At 38.2% G+C, this 12621-nt stretch overlaps 2 protein-coding genes across 2 annotated transcripts; one reads left to right on the top strand and one right to left on the bottom strand.

Moving 5' to 3' along the window:
• The first annotated feature begins 278 nt into the window (after positions 1-278).
• On the top strand, positions 279-3929 carry scg2a (secretogranin II a). Its single transcript, XM_030153058.1, has 2 exons — positions 279-382; positions 1683-3929. The coding sequence occupies exon 2, from the start codon at positions 1691-1693 to the stop codon at positions 3566-3568; it is 1878 nt and encodes a 625-aa protein (XP_030008918.1). The 5' UTR covers positions 279-382; positions 1683-1690; the 3' UTR covers positions 3569-3929.
• Positions 3930-4009: 80 nt separating this feature from the next.
• ap1s3a (adaptor related protein complex 1 subunit sigma 3a) lies at positions 4010-11197 on the bottom strand. The gene is made up of 5 exons (XM_030153062.1): positions 11070-11197; positions 8747-8925; positions 7828-7936; positions 4410-4547; positions 4010-4304 (listed from the first exon to the last, which is right to left on the bottom strand). The coding sequence occupies exons 1-5, from the start codon at positions 11070-11072 to the stop codon at positions 4269-4271; spliced, it is 465 nt and encodes a 154-aa protein (XP_030008922.1). The 5' UTR covers positions 11073-11197; the 3' UTR covers positions 4010-4268.
• Positions 11198-12621: the final 1424 nt, after the last annotated feature.

The raw sequence follows: 12621 nt of genomic DNA, 5'->3' as shown, positions 1-12621 counted from the left end.
GCGCACAGAAATCCACATGAGCCATTCAGTGAGCCAATGACCCAAAATGGAAACACATTAAGAATGAATTAATTTGATCACAAGCTGCGACAAAAGCCGTTATGTAGCCCAAACTAGTTTCAGCTCAAAGAGGAGGGTTTGTTTGGCTGACTCAAACCCAACGCACACGCGCGATTTCTGTGCGTGTGCATGTGCGTGCGCATGTGCGTGTGCGCGGCTGTGTTGCGTATCAGCCAGCCCCGTGACGCACGAGTCAGGTGGTTCCTCTAATAGCATGAGGAGCTGACCGCGGTGCTGAAACACACTCACTGCGAAGAGACAGACAGAGGCACAGAGAGATGCTCACATCACTCAAGACGCACGGAACAAACTAGTTACAAAGGTAAGGCTCTGTTGTTATTAATGGCACGACACACACACACAGCGTGACACCGAATGATTCCTGTGATTAAAGCTTAAACAAGGGGAGCTTTTTTCCTCTCTTACTTAATCCATCTTTCGCTTCACTGCCAACCTGATGCACCGACAGATGTTGAGACGAAGAGGTTGCTTTGTGCTCCCCGCAATACATTATGTCTTTGTTCTTATCTGGCTTCAAAAATTCTGAATTTTAAATAACTGCTCCGTCTGAAACAATATGGATGGTTTTGTAAAACTTAGCAAATTATATTAAGGTTGAGAACATGAAGTAAAAAAAAAAGTAAACATTGGAAAATTATTGCAAATGTTGCTCAGGCGCCATCGTTTGCAGACTGGGGTTTTTCTTTTATTTCCTTTGTAGAAAAAAGTTCCAGTAAAAAAGCTATCAGTATCCAACTCAAGATATTTTATTTATTTTGCGCACATTTCACATGAAAACCTACTGGCCGATGAGTGTTTAGGGGCTGATAATTCGCTGTTTACTGTATTGGTTAGAATCAAAACAAACACATTTGAAGTACAGAGGGTTCTCGTGCGTAAAGGAGGAGTTTTATTGAGACCCTTTACCGGGTTACCTTGACAACCGGGCCAGTGACTCACTCCGAGCAGTAATTTGTCCACTAATGAGATTTGCACGGGAGCTGACTGCTGGTGCTGTTACTGCTGCGGGCAAACAGGCGGCAGGATTCCACTATGATCCACAAATACCACCAAAAGGCTGGGAGAGGAGGCGTCACTCCAACACCCCAACAGCCCTGTAATATAACACTATAACAGATTTCTAAAAGCAAACAAGGAGACAGATGCTCCAAAATGATCAGAATTTATTCATGTTTTAAATATATTCAGCTTATTATTTATGAGTTGTTTCATAAATTTATGCTGCTTCCACTTATTCTCAGTTTTAAAGAAATCTGTTAACACTTTGTTAACACTCAAACAACAGCACTAAGATAAACTAAATAAAACCTTAAAAAGTCTAAATTGCATTTTTACAAAGCAAGGCATTGTTTCATGGGTAGTTTTCATGGGGTGAAGATAAACTGAGCCATCAAGATGTTGATTTTAACTGAATTTGCTCTCTCTAAATCAATAGAAATGTCTAGGCTGTCTGATCCTATCACCAGACCAGACATTTAAAGTGATGACAAGAGCAGAAGATAGACATTTGAAGAAATGCCAGAGCGGTAACCATTGTGAGCCTGTTAGCTTTATGTGTAAAGGTCAGTGTTGACATGCGCCTCTTTTTCTTTCCTCTCCAGGCGTCACCATGCCGTCACTCCCCAAGACCTCCACAACAAGCAAACCTTTCCTCCTCTGTTTTGCCAACCCCATCCTCCTCTTCCTCCTTGCCCTCTTCTTCAGCTCCCCTCGAGTTCAAGGGGCTTCGCTTAGAGAGCACAGACTGCGGGGAAGTGAACCCGACTCCCCTAGAGGTGGAAATGTCCACCTGGCTCCTAACGAGGACATGCTCAAAGCCTTGGAGTACATCGAAAACCTCCGTCAGAGAACCAGCACAGACTCCCATCACCCCCCGGGTTACAGTGACAACGAGAAGATGCGAGCCATGCTGAGACTCGCCTCAAACCCTGTTCAAAGCAAGGAGCAGGGAGATGAAGAAGAAGAGGAAGAGGGGAGGGAGGATAAAAGTGAGGAGTTGCTTCAGGCTGTGCTCAGCACCCTCGAACAGTCAGAAAAGGCCTCCTCCAAACCACCTTCACTTCGTCCTGATGGAGCAGCTACGGGCATGAAGGATGGTGTGTACCCCAGGATGCAACTGAAGCAACATGGCATAACTCCTCACAAGAAGCTACCGTTAATGTTTGAAGATGAGGAAGAGGGTGAGGGAGACGAGGAGGAAGATGCAGATGCAGAGCATGAGAACCCCTTCAAACGTACCAATGAGAACGTGGAGGAGAAATACACCCCTCAGAACCTGGCCACTCTGCAGTCGGTGTTTGAGGAACTGGGTAAGCTCACTGGAGTCAAGACCAACCAGAAACGACAAGATGAAACTGAGGAAGATGAGGAGGAAGATGATGATATATTTAATGTGAGGAATGTCGCATATGAGGACGGGGATCTCTTAGACTGGGGGCTACCACAAGAACAGGAGGATGAGGATGAAGAGGAAGTAGAGAGGGACAACAGACATGAAATTGAACGAGGCCTGGATTATTTTGATGATGACAATGAAGAAAATGAAGAGGAAGCTAATGACGAAAGCTACCCAGTTAAGAGGTCAAATGAGCCAAATGATGCTGCCAATCTGGTGGACTATTACCTCCTGAAAGTCCTGGAGAAAACTGAAGAGGAGGAGCAGAAGCGAGAGATAGAGGAGGAAGAGGAGAGGGCTGAAAGGAGAGCGGCTCAGTATAAAGATAACATTGACCCACGGGTTATTTATCAGCTCATTCAGATCTCCCAGAAGTACCAAATTCCGCCAGAAGACCTCATTGACATGCTCAAGACGGGAGAGAACACAAGTCAAGACAAGCTACGAAAGAGTAATGCATTAGCAAGACCCGAAAACAAACTCTTTCAGACATCCCCAAAGAAGATGTACAAGACTCCTGAGGCGAAGTTCTACAGCAGACGCCTACCTGAGAGACAACGCACACCAGAGGAGCTGAGGACACAAGAGATCCTGAACATCCTTGGTTTAGGAGGCGTGGAGAACAACAACCAGGCTCCCCTCAGGAAGCAGAAGCAGCACAAAAGCTCACTGTCACGACTTTACACTCAGCCTACGTGGCGTTCAGGGGAATCCGCTCCCACGCAGCGGCGCCTTCCCACCAAGTTAAAGGACGACTATGATGACACCGTGGATGAGGACGAACTGGCAGCGTATCTGGCCGCTCGAATGTTGGCACAATACCCTGAGCCTGTGTACAAAAGTAACAACAACAAGGCGAGCCAAAAGCGGGATGAGGGCACCCAAACCATGACTGGGTCTTTTGAACAGGCGATACAGGATTATTTTGATCAAATGGACTCGGATAAAACCCAGAAGAGACAGACAGAGGATGACGAGAGGGGCGGGGCCGAGCAGATGCAAAGCACTGACGATGAGGCAGTGATGAAATTACTGAGCTACATGACCCCAGAAACTGAAGAAAGTGATACTGATGCCAAAACTGCCCAGTGAATCCAAATATCCATATACATACATATACAGTATAATGTTTTGCTGGAGGGCGAAAGTGAAAATAAAGTATTTTGAAAAATAAAACATCCAGTTAATCTTAGTTTAGTATGTTTACAAATGGTCTTATTTATTAGAGCAGAAATAAGAGAGTTTGGACATTAATTTGATGCTTTTTTTAATGACTTTGTTGCTGAACAACACTTAAAAACAGGCCACCAGTACATGTGACTCACCAGCCTTACAATGCACACACAACCAGATCAGTGTTGAATCCCTTAGATTCACTTGTGTTTTTTGGTAATTATTTCTTAAATGTGGTCATAAATGTGACATACCTGAGGTTAATAAAGCATTGACTTTATTTTTTCCTTACTGTGTAGTGTTTCTTTATTTACTCAGCATCACAGAATGCACTGTTTTCAACATTCATATGTGTTTGGATATTTATGACAATGTGCTTATAAGAAAAAAAATGAATTCACACAAACTTGAAAAAGGTCATTTTCAGTCATATTAAAACCCTGAGATTAATAAATAAGGTATAAAAGACATTCTTAGTCCTAACCAAATATATGAAAAATCAGTGGTTACAGAATTAGGCTGAATACCTGAAATAACCTGCATTAACCTGAAATATATTAACTATATTCAACGACAAGCACTGATATGACATCAAGTGAATCACCCTCATTGCTTTGGCTCAGTAGGTAGGTTTATTCATATATTCCTCCATTGTCTGTAAATAAAAGACAGATAAGACAGTGAACAATGCATCTAACATGGGTAATAAAAATGAATGAACATTACTGAGTTTCTGAGGACATATAAAACCATACTGCACCTCTTGGAGCGTGTCTGCCTCCTCCAGGGAGATGCCTACATCTACTTTAGATGTTTCCTGAATTTCTCCTCCCATAAGGAACTCATCCAGGATGAAGTACGCCTTCTCAAAGTTGAAAATGATGTCCAGCTCACAGACCTAACAGACAAACATTACATAGAAAGCAATGATTAAATCTATGTAAAATGTAATCAAGTTCTTTATTTAGGTATAAATTTGAGCTATATTTACTTTCTTTACATTTTACACTCAACTACATCGCAGAGGAATTTATTGTATTTTCTATATCAGTAATTTGCCCTACAGCTTTAGTTACAAGTTTTTAGTTTACAATTTTTCATCCTCTTCCTGTCCAGTGAAAAATGTCAAACCTTGATAATAAACTTAAGGATTATTACTTTGCAGGTTGAGACAATTTTCTTTATTCTTATGCAGAACAAAGCTTGAAAACATGTCTGTTTTTCTAAGCTTTTAAGATAATGATGCGGAGGAGGATGGCTGTTTTCACACAGCACAATGACAATTAGATCTTCTTGACATCTCGATGGTGATCTAATTAGGACATGACGCACTGATGTAGATCTAACTATGTAATGTTATATAAAATTTTAAACATATACAGCAGTAAAATGGAAGATGAACATCAATGCAATGCAGCAGTAAAATGAAATTTTAAAAATCATATATAACAGACAAACATTGAAATGGGCCATTTTACTGCACAGGTTCTACACTTAAAGCACATTTTTCTGATTATATTTAAATCTCTTCACTTCAGTAGTGCTTTAAATGCAGAATTTCTGGTTGTAGTGGAGTGTTTTCATAGTGTATTAGTATGTTTACCTACATTAAAGTTCTGAATATTTCTTCCACCTACCATCGTGAACAATCATTGTTTTGTTTAATATCGTAAAAAAAAAAATGCAAAAATGACAAGGTGACATGACTGTGAATAACAATCCTAACAATCATAACAACACTTGGACCTTTATGATTTTGAGGCAGAGGCCTTTAATGAACACCAGGGGAAGTTTAACATGTTTAGGTTGAAGTACCTGCATGCACAGTCCAACAGGTGGACCAACACTTCAACTTCAGTTTAATAAAAATGACCTTTGACCTTTGAGCATGCTGTGATTCAACTGGTCTAAGGGGACACAAGACTTCTGTATCTATCTACCTTGGCTGTGTTTTTATGCTCTGTGCTGCCCTGATCTTAGCCAATCACATGCATTTTTAGACAAATAAGGCAGTTGAATATGTGATTGACAGATGACCAATTGCTGCACAGATTCTGTCAAATGTGAATCTGGACATGTTTCTACTTCACGACTTCATGCCTTAATGCAGCATCTTGAGAAAGTGGCTTCGCTTTTTACCACAACAGCATGAAACCACATCAGTTCATCTATACTTATATTTAGTCTTTTAATTTGGACTGAGAGGAGAGAGCTTCACTTCTCTGATTTCGGTTCTTGCAACAGAGATTAAAAGTAAAACCTGCTGTGAAAAAATTATTTTGTGAACTGAGATGAAAATGAAAAGGGCTATCTTTCAGAAAAAACAAAAACTACAATGCAAAATGAACTAAAATGAACTAAAATGAAATCAAATGAAACTAAATTAATCAGCTGGTTCTTTTTCCCCAAATTTGCCATGGTACAGACCTGGACTTTCCTTATCAATGTCTGAAAAACTCAAATTAAAACTAACCAGAAATAAACAGAACATGCTGCACACTTTTAATACCCCTAGGTCAAATATAGTGTAAGATTCTGTTGAAAGTTACTGCCCTATAATTAGATTATGATTAGATTATGATTAGATTGTCTTTGTGTAAAATGCAGTATATCCATATTTACATTTGAAAGTACTCAGATATTATAACTGCACAGGGCACAAGGCCATTTGACCTTGAAAAAGTAGGTCAAGGTAACTTATTTTCAATAGGCTTCTGCTCCATGCCAAGATGCAACCAAAGTATAAATTTGATGCCGATATCTCAATGCATTCTTCAGATAATGCGATTATGTTGTTGAATGGACAGACAGATGGACAGACAGGCTGACAGACAGACAACAGAACGATTACAATACCCCTTCAGCCAGAAACTAAACTAAAACTCGTCAATTTCTCAAAATGATGCATTTATAATATGTAAACTGGATAAAACTAAATTAAATGTAATGGACACTTAAAAACTATAATGACTCTGGTGTGCCTCAGTTCCATCCAACACCTTTAGATGTACTGAAACATCGACATGAGCCAAGCTTTATTGATCAACATCAGCTTCATCCCTGAAGCACAGGTTCAACTATATTAAACAAAGTCTTCCCAGATGAGTGGACATTCTTAGAGTCTATTACTGCCTGTTGGAACACAGATATCACTTTTGTCTCCAGTTTTATACATTCATTTTCTGTAAGTTTATTAGGAAATTCAAAGCCTATCAGTGCCCTGAGAAAAGTAAGAAAAGGTTGACTTAATACTTAGTCAATAAAGAAAAGCAATGCTTGTGTAAAAATAGGTTACAGTAGTTATAAAAAAAAAATTTAGTGGGAAAAATCGAACTATTATAGCGAGTAGACTTTAATAACTGAAAGTAATTGGTTCTTTTTTAAATCTCCAACTGACTTGTATGAAGTAATATCTAAAACTGATATTTAACAGCATCAACAGTCAACTAAATGCACAAAAATTACAGGAAAATGAGCAAAATAAACAAAAAACCCAATACAATAATAATAGTATGAATCCAGCCAATAATCAATAACATGGAAAATGTAACCAAACTGAACAAAAATCTAAACAAAAACAACAAAATAATCAGACAAATGAATGAAGAAAAGTAACAAAATATTAAACAAAATGGACATAAAAATAACAGAATATTCAACAGAATGAACAAAAAACATCTGTGAAAGTAAAAATGAAAATCTAAATAAACAAAAAAGTCTGCACTATTTTGTTACATATTTAGTGAATGTAACTAAATTTCCAAAACATACATTTTACAACATTACAACTTTTAATCTACTCAATAACAGTGTTTGTCAGTGTAAATAATAAAAATAAGTAGGAGAAGACATTTAAAAATATGAGGTTGTTGCTAACTTTTTTGTTATTGATCAATATTCCAATTATTTGGGCAATTAACTGATAAGCATATAATTTTCCACAGTGAAATATCTAATGATTAGAACATTTTAGATGAGATTCAAATGGATCAGACACACCAACTTGCTTAGAAAACTCTTCTTTATGGAATTAATTGGATGAAAGTCATTGCCTCTCGTCAGCACAGACTAGCATGTCCCTTCTCATTAGTCAAGTGTCGATTTAAGTCAAAAAACAAAAATCGTTTCCATGTGTCACTAACAGTATGTTGATGGATTGTGTTTTCTTAGTTACTTACATTACCAAAGTACTTATCTAGCAGCTCAACATATCTGTGTAGCACCTCGAGGGTCAGCAGTTCATTGTCCTGGTCCTCAAGACCGGCACAGAAATACAGACTAGCGTACCTGCATTTGAGGAGAATAGAGGTCAAATATGTCATCTGAGATTAGCACAAATTTATTAAGAAATTTGAAAGAATACATAAAACATAACATAGAATCTATCGTAGTACAGATTATGGAGTTAATACACTGAACTGGGTTATTGTACAATCCACAACCATAAATAAAATTATATTTCCAGCACTAGAAGCACTCGGAGAGCGCAGACCTCCGCCAAGGCTGATCAGTGGCCACCCCCCGTGGGCCCCCCCACGCCAAGGAGGTTATGTTTTTGCCAGGGTTTGTTTGTCTGTCTGTCTGTCTGTCCGTTAGTGTGCAACATAACTCAAAAAGTTATGGACAGATTTTGATGAAATTTTCAGGGTTTGTTGGAAATGGGTCCCCCCGTGGGCCCCCCCACCCCTGATCACCTCCAAAATTTAATCATTTCTTCCTTATCCCATTTCCAACAAACCCTGAAAATTTCATCAAAATCTGTCCATAACTCAAACATAACTTTTTGAGTTATGTTGCACACTAACGGACAGACAAACAGACAAACAAACAAACAAACAAACAAACCCTGGCAAAAACATAACCTCCTTGGCGGAGGTAAAGATTTGTTATTGAACTGAGCAGTGAACACCTACTTGGTCTTGTCAGTTGCCTGGTTCATGCTCTGTGTGTTTACTGTTCTCTACATGGGCCTCAGTAAAGTACAACAGAGCATGGGTGGGTATATGCTCTGTGTATATAAGTACTATCAAACACACACACTAGTTAACCATTAAGCATCAGCAGTATGAGACAGTGGTTATTTCTCTTTGACGCCACCTCTTGTAAACAATCTTGAGGTCCCTCCATTGGACAAAGTTGCAGGAGCGTGGCGGACGGCCCAACACCAGCATCATCATGTCCCGGATCACTTTTTTCTTCTCTCGGTCTGTTAAAGGTGTGTAAAATTTCTGTAGTCGCAGCTTCCCCTGCCGACTGAACAGCAACAGGAAACGGATCTGTGAAGTAAAGTAACTGGAGTCAATGAGGACTCTATCATCATCTGAGGATACACTGCACTACAGCTGAAATGATTAATTGATTAATCAACTCAAATTGATTTAAAAAATTATTCGGTTACAATTTTCTTGAGTCTGAGCTTCGTTTCATTAATTTCACTGGTGCTAAACATTGGTTCTACGGTCATGTTTCACACAGATGCTCATTGTGACGCACATGCTGTACCACAAAGTTGTATGTTAGTTCCATCTTAAGTTGTTGGTAAGATTGTAAGTTGGATACAAATTAGTTGAAGACTGCAGTGCACATTGTTTATAGATGTCATTTGACTTATTTGTTGTATAGATAGATATACTGTACAGGGTGGGGAAGCAAAATTTACAATATTTTGAGGCAGGGATTGAAAGACAGTGTATGACCAATTAGTTTATTGAAAGTCATGAGAATTTATTTGCCACAAGAAAATTGACATAATAGAAAATGTTTTTATTCTATGTGTCCTCCTTCTTTCTCAATAACTGCCTTCACACGCTTCCTGAAACTTGCGCAAGTGTTCCTCAAATATTCGGGTGACAACTTCTCCCATTCTTCTTTAATAGTATCTTCCAGACTTTCTCCTAATAGTTTTGCTCATAGTCATTTCTCTTCTTTCCATTCTAAACAGTCTTTATGGACACTCCAACTCTTTTTGAAATCTCCTTTGGTGTGACGAGTGCATTCAGCAAATCACACACTCTTTGACGTTTGCTTTCCTGATTACTCATATGGGCAAAAGTTTCTGAAAAGGTATGGATAATAGTGTTAGGTATGATTATGACATCAATATATGTTTGGTTTCAAAACAATTGACGTAGTGCCTGCTGAGAAAAAACAACTAAATGTTCATTGTAAATGTTGCTTCCCCACCCTGTATATGTAGATTTTTATATACTTTTATACTGTTGTTATACTGTTGTTATTGTTATTTCTATATATTATGCTGTTGTTATTTCTATATACCTTTGACTTATACTTTTTGTAGCTGTTGTTTCAGCTGGTTCTAAAATAAAGAACATTTTCAAACATGTCTTTTTTACATTTTTTTCCCTTGCATATTCAAATAATCCTTTAATCAACTCGAAGACAATTACTGATAGATTAATTGAAATGTATGGATAGTTGCAGCTTTACACCGCACCTCAAAAACCCAGAAAAAATACTGGAAAATAAACCTGTTTTTATCTATATTGGACAAACAATTAATGGGAACTGTTGTTTGAACTGGGGAAACGTTAAACTGTACAAACTGATTTAACCTAAACAACACAGCCTGTATCAACATGAGATTAATCCATGTGTAGTTTGTCAATAGAACACAAACAGATGTGCTATGACTCAATCACACACACACTATACATGTACAAACACACACCTCCTCTTACAGTCACTGCAATTAAAAACAAAACCACACACAAGCTCTGACTGCACCAAACGGCAATTAGCTTTCACAACTGAGAAAAAAAAAAAGAATGAGGTTCACTGGGGAAACGTAAGTCATGCATCAGCTCTGAGTGCAATAACCCAGTAAGTACAAGGCGTGTGTTGTGCAAGGGCAATTAATGAGGACACTTTGCCCCGAGGTGAAGCTGCAAGAAACGCTGCCTGTGCCACGAGGAACAAGATAGATTAATGATTTTTTTTTTTTAAATATAACATCAAGTCATTTTTATATGGACTGACTGTACAAAATGCAACTGAAAACCTCCTTTGAACATTTGCATTCATTTGAGTGTAGACGCGACATGATCATAATAGTCTACTGCCAAAAGTGTGCGTCCATTAACTCCATCCTCTTTTTTAAAAAAAACCCATCAAATTCTATTAAAGAAGATTAATTCTGCTTCTTTCTAACTTATTTCCATGTTTCCGTACACATATCAGAGTCTTAAACAGAATAATGTTCAGCTTCGGTTCCTGTCTGACCTTTGATCAAGGAAGTCAGTGCGTAAAAGCAATGTACAAAAGAACTACAATACGGTGATCTTTTCTGCAGCAAACCCGTCCAATGATGTCCTGTGTATCCTTGGACCTGACACTTTCCGCAGAGGAGCTCTTACCTGTTACTTCTGACAGGTACATGGGTTATCTGAGATCACAAACTTACCATTTTGTCCCAGCTGTGTGGAAAAATGTCAGCCGAATCCAAGTCCTGCAGCCTTTGGAATGAATCTTATCTTAGACCCCCTAGTTTTGTCTAAGATAGTCAAGATGTTTTGCGTGTTTAGAAATGAGGCGACATTGTTGACCTTCCCAGAAATCAGTGCGCTTACACCTCCTCCAGTCACCGCCGCGCCCTGCTGCGCTCCCGCAGCTCATTGGCTGAGGACCCACCAGGCAAATGAGCGCACATCAGACAGGTGAAGGAGTGCAGAGCAGCGGGCTTTGTCCCACTCAGCCTGTAACCTTAAAGTGGACAAATAAAGCATAACACTGTATGGTGGCAGTACAAAAAAAAAAAAAAAAGACTTAATTTGGTCATGTTTAACCCTTTCATGCATGAATTATGAGAACCTTAATCAAGATTTTTTTTCCTGAGTGTTTTTATTCCTCTTTAGGCATGAAAAAAAACCAATGTGATTGATTTTTTTTTTTTTTTTTTTTTAATCAACCTGTTTTTCATAGAGTTACAAAAATGTCCACTCAGCTACACCATGAATTTTATTCTTGAAGCAAAGAAACAACCACAAAATAAAACAGCAAAATAAAACAACCACAAAAAAGAACAAAACAGACAACAAATAAACCGTACCTCGACATTAAAGAATACAATTATACAATCCTATGTAAGTCAGTCAGTGTAAACATGGTCCATCTCGGCATTTAAGGTGCCTCATTGTGCACATAATCTCAGGCTCCTATATATTCAGGAGTAGGTTAGGTTCAGTTCACTCCAGTCCAGCAGGAGAACAGCCACAAATGTGAATACTAAAGATACAATTAATCAGTCAGGGATAGCGGGGAAATATAGATCTCTAGTATATGAAAGGAGTCCACATTATATGAAATTTGGTCTTGAAGCCCTGAAGTGTATATCATATCTTCTCTAGATGTATGCAGTTCAAGATGGATTTGATCCAAAGAACATGAGATGGAGGAATTGGAGATTTCCATTTAAGTAAAATCAGATGTCTTGTTAACAGAGGTGTAAGTTTTGTCCACGTCCCTCCACACCTAGTCATAAAGATGGAAAACAACATTAACCCTTTCATGCATGAATTATGAGAACCTTAATCAAGATTTTTTTTTTTTTTCCTGAGTGTTTTTATTCCTCTTTAGGCATGAAAAAAAAACAATGTGATTGAATTTTTTTTTTTTTTTTTTTTTTTTTAAATCAACCTGTTTTTCATGGAGTTACAAAAATGTCCACTCAGCTACACCATGAATTTTATTCTTGAAGCAAAGAAACATGTATTTAAAACCCAATATCATAAAGTGAAATGAAAACAGTGAAATGAAATCATGTTTAATGCAGCTAATCTGATTTTTTCTCACATTTTAACATATTCTAATACTAGTTATTACTCACTTCATGGAGATAATATGCAAAAAATAAATACTGACAATTGATTTCCACTCAAGAACCAATCAAGAACAGCAAAGTTACAATAATGGTATGAATTGCAGTTTATGAGATGATGCATAAGTGTCCACTGTGT

The sequence above is a fragment of the Sphaeramia orbicularis genome, chromosome 13 (assembly GCF_902148855.1).
Source record: "Sphaeramia orbicularis chromosome 13, fSphaOr1.1, whole genome shotgun sequence".
Classification (NCBI taxonomy): domain Eukaryota; kingdom Metazoa; phylum Chordata; class Actinopteri; order Kurtiformes; family Apogonidae; genus Sphaeramia; species Sphaeramia orbicularis.
The sequence above is the reverse complement of the archived record's forward strand: the minus strand, read 5'-3'. Positions and strand labels throughout refer to the sequence as shown.